Raw genomic sequence first — 16,007 nt, forward strand, 5'->3', positions numbered from 1 at the left:
TGCAAGTCTCCTCTGGGAGCCCCTCCTGGGGGGAACAGTCCCCAGGTGCCGTCCCAGGCCACGGTGGACGCTGCCTCCCTCCGGGAGCATCCCAGCGACAGCCCTGCGCCCGTCGCTCACGGAGCCGGAGGAGATGCCGTGCTGGGAGCAGTTACAGAGAGCTGCAAGCGAGGGCTTGGCAGAGGCCGTCTCAGTTTTACCTGAAAAACAAATACAACCAGAAGCCACCTAAAATGGTCAAACACAGGGGGAACAACAAACAGGAGGGCCAGCGCAGCGGCATCCCAGCAGGACGGAGCAGGATGCGGCCCAGACCAAACCACTCGAGGAACAACGGCACAAGGGGGCTGCTAAAAGCCAGCCCAGGCATTTCTGGAGGAGGTTTTTTTTTTTGTTTTGTTTTGTTTTTTTTCCACTCAAACCATTTTCTGTTCGAAAGGGGGCCTGTACCAGCCAGTACAGCCCGGGGCGGTGGGGAAAGGGCTTTGGGCCAACGCTCCTCCCACAGCCCGGCAACTGCACCCTCTGCTTCTTCCAAGTTTTGCTTTTCCTAAACCCAGCACTACTCACATTTGCCTTTTAACGTGTTTTTCAGAAGCCAATTAAGCTGAAACACACATTTTTCAGAAGTTATTAAGCGCCGCGGAAGCAGCCAGCTTCCTGCAGCACAAGGCTACAGCTGCAAGGGGGTCGGCTGAGGGGGCTCCCAGCTCACCGCTGCCTGCGGGCACAACTACAGGGGCAGTTCCTTAATTTTTCTGCCACAGCACACATCACACACAACTGTCTACACATCTACCCGGGTGTTTGCCCAAGCACTTTTTGCAATGAAGGGTGCAGCTTAGGCTCCAGGTGCCGCAACCAACTGCTCGACAACTTCTGGCAGAGGAGGATTTGAGATGCCGGATGAGAACAGCAAAGCAAAGGCCAAGTTTTGGAAGTTGAGGGGCACCCATACCTGGGGAAAAAAACCCCAACCAAACCTTTCAAAGGGGGCAAATCCTGTTCAGCCTAAGATCAGCGTGCCCGAGTCTTCTTCTACTTCCTAAAGCCCTGAGACAGAACATGGCTCCGAGCTTCCTACCAAGATCTCGGCAACGAGATGGCTGCTGCATCCCCTCACTCCACTTACAGAGCGATGAATGCTAAAAACACTAGACTGACTTTTGTTTTGAACGATTTATTTCTGCTGGGAGGCGCTAACAGGTTACAGGGATGCCGGAGGACGTGGGAATCTCTGCCTCGTGCCTCTCGGCAGGCAGAAGGCTAGGGCAGCTGACTCCTGTTACCTTGTTCCTGAAGGTCTTACTCAGATGCCAAATCTCTCCTCCCTTCCCCCAAGACTCACTTGACCGTGTGGCAGCTGCTCTGGCCAGCAGGAAGGTAGGATTTTTGGAAAGTCCCCGAGGAAAGGCTGCATCCCCGCGCTCCAAAAAGACTCACCTTCCCTCCCAACAGCTGCCTGAACAGGCTTTGTCAAATCAAAATATCTGGGTGCCCAACACAGGGAGAGACCCCTTGGAAATGCAGCACCAAGCCCTGTTGCAGCACAGGTTGAAATGTTTGATTGCAAAGGTTCGGAGAAGCTCTAGAGAGGGGTACAGTGCAGGTAGGCATGAGCCAGAGCAGGTCCCCTTGCAGCTGGCTACGCCGAGAGGGGCTGGAGCAGGAGGGGGGGGTGATGTTCCTGGGGTGGCTTTGCCCTGCAGTGACTCTACGCCAAGTGCTGTCTGAACCCACGTCAGAACCGATGTCGAGGCTGAGGGCCAAAGTGCATAGGCAAGTTGTGCTCCAGCTGAACATTGATCTGGGGAAAATCATAGTTCACCCTCATGTTAGGCAACGGGGGGACGTAGGGAGCAGGGATAGGGCCGATGTTGAGGGGGATGTTATTGTACATGGGACGGACAGGAGGGAGCGGGAAGGGAGGGTGCATGAAGGGGTAAGGGGGCATCCGGGGTTGATGGAGGTTCTGAGGAACAGGTCTGGGGATGACTTCGATTCGTTGGATTTTCTCCATGGGCTTTTCCGCGGGAGGGCCGATCCGCTTGAAGCTGTTCTCTGCAGAGGGAGGAGAGAAAAGAACCAGTCATCCCACAAGCGAAAAAACTCACCAAGCTTGGTCCACGGTCTTACATTTGCAGTCGGCATCCTCCACCCCCAGCACATCCTTAAGCACGCACCCTACAGCATCACTGCTTGCCCCTTCCATGCTCCAGGCACCATGGAGCACAGCACCAGCGTTCCCGGTCGGCTCCTTTCATCAACACCACACCACGCAGGGTGAACACCTCCTTCTGCAGGGACGTGGGGCAGCCCCTTGCATACCCCTGAGCCCCCCACCGCAGAGCACAGAGGTTATCCTGCCCTTCAGCTACTTCGCCAAGCGGAGAGGAGGCAGGGCTGTGCATCCACGGCACCCGGCACCCGGTGAGAGCGGCACACAAGCCTTGGGCCTCTCCACGGTCCCAGCTAAAGCCTGCAGGCAGCAGCACTTTAAAGCTAGACTGGTTCCCAGGAGGAACAGGGCAACGGCTTGTGCTCCTCTCTGGAGCAAGATTTGGGTGATGCTTGGTGCAGCCCAGCAGCGCACGGAGAAGCCTGCAAACAGCCAGGCCACGGGAAGAATCCAGCGCCGAGCCAGAGACTTGCCAGTAGCTGGGAACCCTATGCTCTCCTGCCGTCCTCAGTCTGATCTCAAAGCACAGGTAAAGCCTGTGACTTACCTCCGTTTTTCTTCCTTTGCTCCTCTTCGGCCTCTTTCTGAATCTCCTGGATTATCTTCTCATCATCTTCCTAGAAACCACAAGAGTATCAAGAGTCAGTGGGCTAATTCCAACCTGCTGCAGCAACCTTCTCTTCTCTCAAGGCTGCTTTTCTTTCCAGCACGTGTTTGCATGGGAATAAAAAAAGTAAATTTGGCTGAATTGTCCTCCTTTGGGGTTGACCCAGGTTTAGTCAAAAAGCAAGGCTGAGATGGAGGATTGCAGCACAAGTAACTTGCACAGAGCCAAGCCTACTCTACAGAGTACGACTAAGAGGCTTAGATCAGCTTTCCAGGGAGATCAGTGCTCAAATTCATTGACTTGATGGAAAACAGAGAGCTGCAACCCAGCTCCGCCCACCTGAAGAGTTGCTGGAGAGCTGTTAATCTTTTAAATGGCAATAGTCTATTAAATATTTACATTATGCTAGCACTTCTAGAGGTTTTGGCTCAACAGCTGGAATTAACACAACTTAAATCCTGGCTCTAGTAGCTAAACGGTGCTGTGACGAGGCCGTTTAGATCTTATCTGCAACTCTGAGGAGGGCATAAATCGCAATATGTTTCTTTAATGTCTATCGAGAGGTTATTGCAAGAATATTCAGACCCGCTGCTCCACAAGAACACAAGGGCATGCAAGAAATTGAAAGCGTCCTGCCTCTCATCTTCAGTTTTCTCAACCCAAAGTAGCAGCAGTGAGACCAAACAACGCAGCGAAGCCTCAGGTGGCTGCGGGTATCTCGAGAGATGGCATTTACACCACCTCATGTTAGATCAAGGGAGCACGATGGACGTCCTGGAAGAAGACTGTGCGACTCCTGAGCTAGGAGAGGCTTGCCTGGAGGGATGGTCCCGGGCACCGAGGGCCCAGGCATCCCTCAGGCTTTACACAAGGCCGTCCTAGCATTGGCATGAAACCAGAGAATGGCCCCGATTCATGCTTCAGCATCAGCTGTCCGCTCCCAAGAACGGCTGTGAAAAAATGAGTTTTTTCACTGTACCACGGCATGCAACAGCTATCAGGGTAACACGGATCACACCAAACAGCTACGGAGACAACTCCCTTTTCGTGCCAGGCCGCAGATGCTTCTGCTGGTCATGCGTGCAGTGATGGCAATAGAGGTCCTTCCGGTCTCTGCAGGGCTGCATCTGCTGCCGCTTCGTGTCCCTGGGATGAAACCCTATACCCGGCGCTTTCAGAAAACAAATGAGAATAGCTAAGCCTCCCAGACAGTGTTTGCACTCCTGATGTTAGTTGTTAGGGAAGAAGGCCAAGCACAGGAGCTGTTGGATGACACGCAACACCTGCATCAGGCATCAGCCACCCTGGGTCTACCTGCGTAGAAAGGAGCGTTTGGTTTGCTTCAGCAGATCATCTGCAAGCCCAAGGGTGGAGCCGGAGGGAAACCTCAAGCCCCACGTACCCCACAACGTGCAAGACTCTGCTTTGTTTTATGCATCTTAATTCCAGTACCGCCAAAACCCATAAGTTTCTTCTTAATGTGGAAAATGTCCTCTATTTTCAAGAGTGCTCTGGGACTAAATTCGAAATATGCTTCATGTGTACAGCTACGTTGAAATTATTTTAAGTCCAGCCAGTTTCCCAATTCCAATCTCACGGTCCTGCACGCGTCTAGCAGCAACGCTGGGGAAGCTTGCTAAGATGTCCCCTCCTCCTGCCACCAGATAAGGTTTCCCTGGGAGACTGAAGTTATCTTAATCTGCAGAAAGCCATCAAACTCAATACTTGCCTCCCTTTTATTGTTCTGTGAGTCAATGGTTAAAATTAAGACTTTTCAGGAGAAGCTTTTTTGTTTTCCAAGCAGGCTGCTTCCATGGACTGTTAATTACAGCCTATCTATCTCCATAAAAACTGCTGAAGAATGGCTCTTCTGAGCCTATACAGAACTTCCAGTTCCCCCCCCCCCCCCAACTATCAGATTGCAAGGTTCCCTGGCTGGAAAACAACCTGGGCATGCTCCGCAGACAGGCAACCAAACACCCCCCCAACTCCTTCACTGCCCGAGCGGTGCCCTCAAAGGGTAGCCCCAAAGTGTCAAGATTTCAATTTATTTTTATTTTTTTTTCTTCCCAGAATATTTTTTGCAATGTTGTTGGAAAATGGAGACAGCTACCTCTCCCATTTTACCGCCGCTTACGGGAACAGATGCTCCTGAAGGGTTTTTTTAGTTATATGACAACTAAGAAACATATTTTAAGCTCAACTGAACAACACCCTATCTCCTTCACTCATACAAAGGCATAAACATCACCTTAAAGCCTAGGAATGTGCAGAAGGCCCTTTGAACTTAAAAAAAGCTTTTACTTTAGTCTAAGTCTGTGACTAACTCTGAAACAGTGCTTTCCAGGGACACCACCATCCTGCTGCCACCACCACCCGTGATGCCACAGCTCCTGCAAACCCCGCTGTTAGCACCAGTCAGTCCTGCAGAAGTCTGGGGAATCGGAGACATCAACAACGCAACTTTCCAAGGTCCTCCTGCAGCGAGGGCTACTTGACCCCCACAGTTTAAACTGCGGCTGACCTCCACGCTAATGACGGATCGACAAAGCCATCTGTCCCCGGGGCTGGTGAGCCAGCTGCACGCACACCCAAGGTGATGCTGGCTTCAATTACCACAGCTCCCAGAGCGCCGGGGAAATGCAGAGCAGCAAACCCCATCTGCCAGGTCTCCAACATGACGTCTGTCTTGCAAGGAGAACATAAACCACATCACCTCAAACGCAACGGCCAGAGATCCCTCCTCAACCCATCCCCTCTTGGTCTTCAAGAAGGGGCAAACCTTGCAGCACACCCTGGATGCAAAAAAGCTGCCAAGAACAGATCCAGATCAGGATGACGAGTTCCTGAACGGTTCTGTGACCGCAAATCACAGCAAGAGGCAGAACAAACCACATCTCCAGGAACACAAGGTACCAGCTTTGCTGCTTCTCTGCTGATAACCTTCCAATGTGAGAATCCACTTTTAAGCAGTATCGATATTTAATCCCACATACCAAGCCTTAGCTTAATTATTATTATTTTTTTTTGCATCAGTATTTCTGAAAACCTGGTATCCATTAACATAGGAAGAACAAAAATACACTACACAGTATGCATCTTCCTACTTACGAAGCTGACAAATTTGGCAAGCGATGAATGCACAGCACAGTTCAATACCTGCAGTATTTAGGAAAGATCCACATCCCAGCTAGAACAAAAAAACCTGATGATATGTGCACAGCAAGATAATTTTAGGATACTGGGTATCCATGAAGGAAAGCTGATGCCACGAGTTCTGGCCATTACCTGTCGCACCGGCGCAGGTCAGAATTAAAAAGCAAGTCTCAGCGCTGCAAATATTCACCACGTACACCAGTGATTTTTGCAAAACACCGCTAATTCTTTGAGAAGCAAAGGCTGTTTTTTTTTATTCCACAGTAATGGGAGAGAGAGGACTGATTCATCTAGGGGTAAAGCATCCACACCAAAAAATTAAGTTTTCATTAGCGGACTTAGGGCTGGCTGCTGTGGTAAGAAACCATTTAATGTCACATGGGGTGGAGGCTGCGGTACAATTTCAAAAGCCTCTTGTGTCCCTTTTCCTGAGCGGGTTCAAGTCCCTTAATAAAGGATTAGATTATAAATTTAATAGCCTGTTCACAGGCTGTGTGGACTGAAGGGATTTATCTTGTCAAGTTAACAGTCATCTTCCTGTCAGCTGCCTTGCCTACAGGAAAAAAAAAAAAAAAAAGAAAAAAAGAAAAAAGAGAAAGAGCCGATCCCCCAAAGCCTGGGGGGGGTCTCAGCACTGGCCAGCCTACATTTTTTTTGAGCAAGGATATAACTTGGCTCTCCTCCTGAGAGATAAATGCAGGGCAGTGCTATAGCGTGGCTCTTCCCCAGGCTCCATTGCATTACGGGAGAAGGGAGGTGGCCAAGAGAAAAATGCAAAGGAGCTGCAAGATGAATTCACCCTTCTTATCTGCAAACACTGCAGAGAGTGAACGCAGTTATTAATAGCAGCTGCATTTTTAAGTGGCAAAACAGGACCGAGCTTTGCCCCAAACCTGACAGCAGGATGCTCTCTGCAGCAACCATCCCTGGTCCTGTAGCCAAAATAAAAAAAAAAAAAATTATTCGTCCCTGGCCAGTCTGAGAGCCTGCCCTTTCCATTCCCCACCTGCAAAAGGATCTCAGCATGGAGGAGGCTTTTCCTTTCAGCCCTCTCCCATTGAATCCAGGGAATGCGGCGAGCACGGAGCCAATCACAGCGGAAAGGATGGCTGGGGTCTGTGGATGGATTAACTAAAGAGCTGGGCTGGGTTGCTAAGCGAGGCACCTTTTCATGGCAGGGAGGCCCTTTCAACAGAGCTGGGAGGGAGAAGCCCCATCCAGCATCCGTGCAGGACCCTGCACGCAGGCAGAGAGAGCTGCCGGAGAAACAAACAGCCCATCGAGAAGGAGAAAATACAGCGGCAAAGGAGATAAAAGCTCTGCAAGTCACACAGACACAACCTCCCCCCAAATAAAACCTCCCCTGCCCAGACCAGAGGTGCTATCCGTGGAGCTTTTGAAAGCTCTGTTTTTATCTACTGCGCTTCTCGTTATCTTTAATTATGAAGTGTCACGGGAAAGCGGCTGCCCGCCTCCTGAAAGAGGAAAAACAAGAGACCTGGTAACTATTTCTGGGCTGCTCAACCCCTCCCCTGCCTTTAGAAAGCGCCTCCGCCACCATTGCCTCCCCCCTTCTGGCTTTTTACTGCTTTCTTTTTCCACGTATGTGTGGCCGCAGCCGTTCCTAATAAACTTGAAATGATTTTTTCACGACGGAGGCTTCCAAAGGACTAAGGGGTTTTGTTTCAAATCATTCCCAGATCAGCTGCGGAGAGCCTGAGCAAGAACAGGCATCGGCTGTCTCCGGCGTGTTCCTCCATGCAGCGGGAAGCAGGGGATAAAAGCAGGCTGTGTTGTAACGGGAACAGGGCATCCGCAGTGCTGCAGGGAAAGGGGGGCCACGACGGGGACGAAGCACACGCTGGCGTTTAAGAAATGCAGGGTTATTTTAGCAACAGGCATTCCCTATTGATGGCTTTCTGTGAACGCCGCCGATTAACCGTATGCTTATGATTAAGGCATTTTATAGTGTGATAAAAAAAAACACACACCCCCCACCCAAAAAACCCACAACACCCTAAATTTAGGGGTGCTTCCTCCCCCCCCAAATCCTAAAGGCAGTGCTATGTACTTCATGCATTTCCTTAATGCATTTGAAGTCTTACATGGTCTTTGCTCAACATCATCTTTTTATAACGCTACAAGGAGGGATAATTGCAAGCACCTTATAATGATTAGTCTTCCGCTTTGAACTTTAATGATGGGCCTTTGGGAGCGTTTTAAAGAGTTTACTGAAAACATCTTAAACTTGAAAGCCAAAAAAGCCGCTCTGCAATATTATTGATAGTCCAAAGATGAGTATTAAATTAAAAATAATACATACGAGAGCAGAACCTGGTTACCGAAACAGCCAGAATGCATTAGACAAATTGCATCAAGGGATTTGTACAAGCCGGCTGCAATGCACGCATCAGCCTCAGGTTTGCTACAGATATTTAGAAATCGGGGAAAACACAGCCCCTGAGTCCCAGAGCCTGCTGTTTGCAGAGCCAATTCTCACCGCTCCCTCCCCAGCTTTGTCTCTGGCAACGTTGCATCAGCCCCTGCTGCAGCCAGCAACGCCTCAGCGAGCCCAGCCAAAGCCAGCGCCGGCTGCAGAACAGGCACACGAGGACTTTTGGCCAAGCAGCTTATATGACAAGAGCTCCTGGCCCGTGTTCGTGTCCTACCGGGGTGCAGGGCACCGATGAGCTCTAGAAGAAACGCAGCCATTAAGCGATTACTGCCCGCCACCCTGGAAGCTGCTGACCACCGCCCGGCTGCAGCGCGCCTCGGAGCCAGCAAATACTGCACCGATACGTTTCTATTAATTAGACTCGTCTGATTACAGCACAGGGACGGGATTTTAACTAACCTTTTATTATGGGAAATTTTGAAGCATCTCCTTTACTCTCTCAAGATCATTCGAGACAAAGACTAACAGATGCCGCCGTTCCTAGAGGACTGTCTTTAATTTGTTTTTAACCCAAGCTAATGAATAGGTTTACTTCTACTTTCACAAGCATCATTTCAGACTCAGAAAACGTTAAACATTTGGAAAAGAACAAAGGTTCCCTAGTTTAAAGAAACCTGACTTTTGCTGTAAATAATGGGGAGTTAGACCCAAGCCAGATCCTTCACAAAGGTAGGGAATCACCCAGGTCTGACAGAAAGCTGAAGTCCACATCCGTGAAACGCCAACGGACAAGACCACGGTACAGCGACCAATGCACTGGGCTGCTGTGAAGCTAAGGCTGTACATGAACGCATCACAAATCAGAGCAAAACCCTCCTGCCACCCTCTATAAGCCAAGCTTTGGTGCCACATGTGTGCCCTCCCCATTTTGCAGCAGAGCCTAATCCAGGGAGCGATGGGCTGCCGATTCCACAGGTGACAAGATGACCTGGCCTGGTCTTCTCAGAACCTGCACGCACGCAGAGCACGGCTGCAAACATGTGCAAGCCCACATCAGATTCTTCTCTTCCCATACGCACAGCACCAGCCATCTACTGACTTCAACAGAATAAAAGAAATTTTTGCCAAAAGAGGAAACGGAGGAGTTGAGAAAGGCACAAGATGCCAGTGCAGCAGCTGGGCTAATCCCTTGGATGGACATCGTCCCTGACAAAGAACAAGACGCTACTGATACAATGGCCTTATGTTCTTCGGTATCCCCCGTGGCAAGATTCAAATTCGCTCCCCTCCTCACACCTACCATGTCACCTCCTGTTTACATCCCCTATAAGAGCGCCGATCGCCCAGGTGGGACTGGGTTAGTGCCACTCAGTCCCTCAGGAAGGGGGACAACGCACACAGGTATCTGTCGTTTCAGTCTTAGAAGCCAACAGTTGAGTTTCACGTTGTTCGTTGCACCGCAGCGAGGACAGTCACCCAACGTCACCTCCAGCAGCCCACCAGTGCTCCATCACCACCCCCACCCCCCCAAAAAAAAAAAAAAAAAATGCAAGATAATGTTTCAACAAATACATCAGTAAGGTGCATTAGGCGAAGCGAATTAGATATGTACAGGATGTACCGAGGGAGGGAAGAAGGGGGAATAATGCTTGTGTTGGGAAAAGACTATAATATTGGGAATGGCCTTTTGCGAATTAAAAACCAAAACAACCAAACAACCAAAACTTGAGGCAAAGATACTAATTTTGAATGGTAAGGTCAGAGGAAATCAAACATTGCTCCAGACTGGTTGTTACTATTTTTTACTTTGAGTTAAAACGCAATGCAACTCTGAATTACGGCTTATCAGTCTTAAAACCAGAGTGACTTTTTGCCATAAAATGCCTGTCTAATACATATTGACTTTATCCAATGTCATATTTCTGCACTATCCTGGAAGGAGAGGAAGGGAAAAAGCTTTACAGGGCATTTTTGAAATGACAGCACAGTTCTGGCTCAGATCGTTGTTTTAGGTCAGGCATTAATTCAGTATCACGAGAAAATCACAGCTTTCATTAGAGAGCAAAGCACAGGCCACTTGAGCACCTGTGCAAAAGAGGCAGTGCCAGCTCTTTGCTGACAGTGGGAAATTTTTTTTGCCACAACATTGGTTAATTAGAGAGCTGGAAAGTGCCTGGTGACAGAGCCTTCTTTGTGCTGCTTATTTATTTATTTATTTTAAAGTACAGTACGAGCTTTTTGAGAGGCCTCATGTTTTCTCTGGCTCTGAACAAATGCCATCCCCCAGCACAATCAGCAGCCTGATGGGAACAAAGGACGCTAGCACTGCCGAACCCTGGGCAGCATCCTGGTGGAAATCGGGAAGGAGTGGGACAGGAATCCAGGGAGCGCATAACCAGGTGGTGGAAACGCTTCAGGGGTGCCTAGAAGGAGGCGTCTGTGTGTGGTTTAACACCTCGCATTGATAGGATAACAAGGGGAATAAAGGCATGCAAGCGGAGGACTAGGGAGTTTATGCCGGTTGGGACCCCGCAGGGAGATTCCCCAAGAGCCTGCAGGTACAAAGGAGAGATTTATGGCGGCTTTTCCTTTGCTCCGTGCAGGCACAGGACCGTGCCCGTCCCCTGCAGAAAGGGGGGCTGGTAGCAGTCTCTGGCAAGCCACAGCAGCCCAAGACAAAGAAGTGTTGGGACAAACGAAGCTCAGCCAAGCCCTGGGAAGGCAGATCCACATTCACATTGCTCTACTGCTTTGCTGACATCGGGGAATTCTCCCCGATGAGGAAAGGCTGAGAGAGTTGGGCTTGTTCAGCCTGAAGAAGAGAAGACTGAGAGGGGACCTCATCAACACGTACAAATATCTCAAGGGTGGATGTCACGAGGATGGAGCCAGACTCTTTGCAGTGGTGCCCAGCGCCAGGACAAGGGGCAATGGGCACAAACTGAAACATAAGAGGTTTCAGTTGAATACGAGGAAAAACTTCTTTACTTTGAGGGTGACAGAGCCCTGGCCCAGGCTGCCCAGGGGGGTTGTGGAGCCTCCTTCTCTGGAGATATTCAAAGCCCGCCTGGACGCTGTCCTGTGTAACATGCTCTGGGTGAGCCTGCCTGAGCAAGGGGGTTGGACTGGGTGATCTCCTGAGGTCCCTTCCAACCCTTGCCATGCTGGGATTCTGTGAATTCAAGTCCTGCTCCTGCCTACACTCCTTCCAGATTTCTGGTATTGAAGACCTCTGCTCACAGAGATGCTGCACTAAGTTCTCCCATGCTCGTCACAGCTACAAGCTGTATTAAGTTACTACAGCTTCTCTTACAGCTCAGTCCACGCTTCAGTTCTCCCTTTGCAGCTGTTGGTAACAGCCGTGAGAACGGACCCAACCGTAACTTCGGACCGCTGGCTTGCAGGCAGTTTTCTCTCTCCCTGCGAAGGGACTGGCAGAACGAGCAGATGCTCTGGGCACCAAAAAGACATGACTCCCCTCGCCTCCAGATGCAGAGCCTTACCAAGCTGCAATTCAGCTGCAAAACTAGGAACGAGTCCCAGTAATCCCAAGGCTGGCTACCGCGCCTGGTGCCAGCACACGCTCCCCACCAGCTCCTTCCACAAGCCCCACTCCCCAGAACAACGCTCAGAGCACTTCCAACAAAAGCCCTTGTCTAACAGGAGCTGTTTTTCCCTAAAGCAACACCAGTTCCTTCCAAGTTGCAGTCAGATGTGACTCTCTGCTGATGTAGGCTTCCAGTGTGGTTTTTTAGCTGCCTTGGGAAAGGAAAAAAGTTGTGCTGTCTAAAAACAGCCGTTTTCCTCTGGTGGAAGGCATGTATTTCAACGCGCTGGCATGGAACCATAATTGAAATCAGGGTGCGAATCATTCACAAAAGTCCTTCGTTACTTACTGTGGGATCTGTCCAGAGAGAGCACTTTGCACAGTCCTGGCAGGGAGCCCCAGGCGACCGGGGGTGTTGGCAGAAGTGGTCGTACCCGTTAATGGCAGCCCGGCAGAGGTAGCACATCTGAGCACCGCAACGGCAGGACATGCGGTTGCAACCCTCCGATTTAATGAGGCCAGTCCCACACTTGTGGCATTTTCTAATTCGGGCGGCTGTCATTTTCTCTTCTCTGCAATGCAAGAAGAGGGAGAAGAATTAGAGAAGGGGTGTTTGCAGTCACCAGCCTGCAGTAAAATTACTGTTACCCTATCCTAGCAATGCTTTAACCCCCCTTCCCCCAGTGCACCTCTCCCCCTCCTCCCTTCCTCCTACGCCATCCCCACGATCCACCACTGTTCCAAGGAGGTCTGGGCTCAGCTCCACTTGGAGCCAACCCACGACAACTCAAGAACAAATTAAGTGAAAGAAAGTCAATCACTGGCTGCATGCTGCAGACCCGATCCTGGTTCCCATGCGAGCCAAAACGCCGCAGCGCCAGGCTCCGGCTTGGGAGGAATGTAAGCCCCAAGTCGAAGGGCCAAAGGGCACGTGGATGCTTGACTTGGCTGTGGAGAAACACAGCCCAGGAGATAAAGTTCAGGCAAAGAAAACCCTTGGCTGTCATCTGCTAGCTAGTTTTATGTTTGCCTGTTGCTCCGGCTACAGAGTCGCCACGACTGTATATATTTTTTTTAAACCCTGGCTGCTATACTCGACATTTATTTGGTTTCTGTTAAATTTAAATTAGTAACAGAAAAATAATCACTTCTTTCCCCACAGAGATTGGGCTTTCCCCGTTCTCTTAAGATTCTCTACATACATTTTCCAGAGGTTATTGCTTTAGGTTCAAGAGATGGGTTTTACTCTAGTGGAGCACAAAAGGGAATCCAGGACAAAGCAGTCCCTGTCCCCAAGAGACATCCTGGCAGCGACACGCGCTCCAGGGCAAAGGCTCAGCTCGTGGCAATACTATTTTGGCACAGAAATGGAGGAAAGCCTCGGTCATTTAATTAAAAGACTTAAGAATATAAGTTGTCATCCTAAGGGCCAATTTTCTGACCACTGGAGATCACATTACAATTTAATTCACAACCTAGAAGTGAAATCTGATGACAGAAGAGTAAAGAGGCAGTTTTCATCGAGGGAAGCGCAGTTCTCTGGCTGCGCTGACCTGACAGCGGGGGACGATCGTCCTTAGCCAGGCATCTCCACCCAGCTACTTTAGAGGAGCTGCAAAGTCAACATGTGTTTGGGAGATGACAGGGAGGAGGATCGCAGGAGCAAAGGAAGCTACAGCACCGACCCACAAACCGCCCCGTCAGCACAACCGGAGGAGCGGGGAACGGCGGGGTGGGACCTCCAGCTGCCTTGCAGCTCCCCAAAGCTCCCACGGCACCTATACCTGCCATCACCCGCACCCAGGCGTTCGGAGGTACGCTAAGAAGAGAGACAAAAAAAAAAAAAACCAAAAAAAAAAAACACCAACCCAACTTGAGACTGCCTTTCCTCTGAGCTGCAGCTGCTCTCCCCTCCGCTGCTCAACAGGATGCTGCTGAGGCAGATTTTTTTTTTTTTTTTGGAAACTTTGAGCAAGGCAGGAAGTTTGGCCTGAACTCCAGCTGTGCTTCCCTTTCCTTACACAGAGCTTCAAAAGGAAGCTTTTATTGTATCAGGCAGTAAGACTCATCTATCCGCAGAAATGTTCCTGCTAAAGGTTTTGAAACTGATTTTTTTTCCTTATTAGGGACACGACAACTCATTCCTCCCCCCTCTCAGCCCTCTTTCCTACAGGGAAAGGAGTGGCAGAGGAAAAAAAATAATCCTATCAACTCTGTAATGATTTTGTTCTGAATTAGGGACTGCGGGATGAGCAAGCAATAGTCATTCAGCCTCACCACGGTGGAGCCTTCAAGCCTCTACTCATGCCAGACAGCCTCTAAATCAGGGGGGAAAGGATTGGGCAAGTCCCATTTGTAACTGCCCAAGACATGCAGCTCCACGGATGAACCTTCCCTCATTTCCTAAAGGCAGAGGATTTTGTCATTTACTGTAGCCATGAGAGAGATCAGACTTCAAAAGATTTTAGGGAAACACTCAAGATTTACACCTGCGCATTTCAAAACACAACTCCATTCAGTAACAATTCCTACAAATGGGTCAGAAACAGAGAGAAGCTTCTATAAGAAAGCACATCCCCTCCTGTGATGCCAAAAAGCAGAGGCTGAGCATGCACTCTACGTTATCAAAGGGTAATAACGACTCACCATGACTCAATACACTCCTTTGCCTCTGTGCAACACCTCCCTTCTCCCCCCAGCAATGCTATGGGGGTTTCTCACCCCCGAGAAGGGCCAGGTGCCGGCCTGCGAGACGCTGGGCTAGCCAGGGGAACAGGCTGGTCTGGTGACAACTCTCCCACGTTCTTGAATTACCAGCTGGATCCGCTGCCAAGTATCTTTCACAGAAAGAAATCCCATCCTGGGTGCCTTCTGACCCTGCGGCTTTGACATCCCCAGGACCTCCCTGATGGAAGGTAGCGACACCCAGCAGAACCTGAGGGCCTCTGCCAGTCACAAGAACAGAAGGGTTTCTCATCCCCTCCACACCAGAGCGTATTGCCAAGTGTATTGCTATTACAAGTTCACAGAATCATAAAATCACAGAATGTTTTGGGTTGGAAGGGACCTTTAGAGGTCACCCAGTCCAACCCCCCTGCAGGGAGCAGGGACACCTTTAACCACATCAGGTTGCTCACAGCCCCGTCCAACCTGGCCTGGAATGTTCCCAGGGATGGGGCCTCCACCACCTCTCTGGGCAACCCCTGCCAGGGTTTCACCACCCTCAGTGTAAAGAATTTCTTCCTTATATCCAGTCTAAACCTTCCCTGTTTTAGTTTAAAACCATCACCCCTTGTCCTGTCACAGCTGGCCCTACTAAAAGGATTTTGCCCATCTTTCTTATAGGCCCCTTTTAGGTACTGAATGGCCACAATCCCGTCTCCCCGCAGCCTCCTCTTCTCCAGGCTGAACAAGCCCAACTCCCTCAGCCTGTCCCCATAGGAGAGGTGCTCCAGCCCTCGGATCATTTTTGTAGCCCTCCTCTGGCCCCGCCCAACAGTTCCATGTCCTTCTTGTACTGAGGGCTCCAGAGCTGGACGCAGGGCTCCAGGGGAGGTCTCCCCAGAGCAGAGCAGAGGGGCAGAATCCCCTCCCTTCATCCACCCCCTCGTTTTTGCCTGGTTGTGGGGTTTACTTACATGGACGTCCTGTATTTGATGTCATCCTTCTCAGCCAGCTGCTCGCAGGTGAGGTTCATGTGCTCCTTCCACAGCCCCTGGCACTTCCGACATGTTTCCTGAGGAGAATAACAAGTATTAAAGAAAGAGAAGACCCAGCCCACCACCAACAGCATTAGGAATTGGAAAAATTCCTGTCTCTTTCCTCCCCACCACCACGCTGCAGGTTCTCAGTTGAGAATAGGGTTGGCAGGATGGTATAGAGGTCTCCAGGTCTGTCCTCCACCAAGGAGGAGTCTGTTGATAACAGGAGCCGAGGGGTTTCTAAGGTACAAGAACCCAGGTATGAAATGAGGCCGTAAATCCTAGTTTACCTAAAACTCATAGAACGGCTACCAGGTTCACCGGTTACTTCCCCAAGGAGACTACGGAGATGGAAACGCGGTGCTAAAGAACACCAAGTTCATCTGTTTTCTGACCAAAATTATTCACCTTTGCACAAAGGG

The 16,007-nt window shown here is 50.2% G+C and overlaps 1 protein-coding gene across 3 annotated transcripts in view; it reads right to left on the reverse strand.

The window, feature by feature from the left end:
- Positions 1 to 433: 433 nt before the first annotated feature.
- The window catches only part of LOC118453010 (E3 ubiquitin-protein ligase RNF216-like), a 45,582-nt gene continuing 30,008 nt past the window's right edge, over positions 434 to 16,007 (reverse strand). For all 3 annotated transcript variants that reach the window (XM_035901319.1, XM_035901321.1, XM_035901320.1), the window contains 4 exons: positions 15,523 to 15,620; positions 12,234 to 12,456; positions 2,727 to 2,796; positions 434 to 2,061 (listed from right to left, as the gene is read on the reverse strand). In XM_035901319.1, coding sequence (XP_035757212.1) covers positions 1,742 to 2,061; positions 2,727 to 2,796; positions 12,234 to 12,456; positions 15,523 to 15,620 — 711 coding nt within the window. In that variant the 3' untranslated portion in view covers positions 434 to 1,741. The remainder of the gene's footprint in view (positions 2,062 to 2,726; positions 2,797 to 12,233; positions 12,457 to 15,522; positions 15,621 to 16,007) is intronic.

Source organism: Egretta garzetta, unplaced genomic scaffold, assembly GCF_000687185.1.
Source record: "Egretta garzetta isolate BGI_Z169 unplaced genomic scaffold, ASM68718v1 scaffold299, whole genome shotgun sequence".
NCBI lineage: Eukaryota > Metazoa > Chordata > Aves > Pelecaniformes > Ardeidae > Egretta > Egretta garzetta.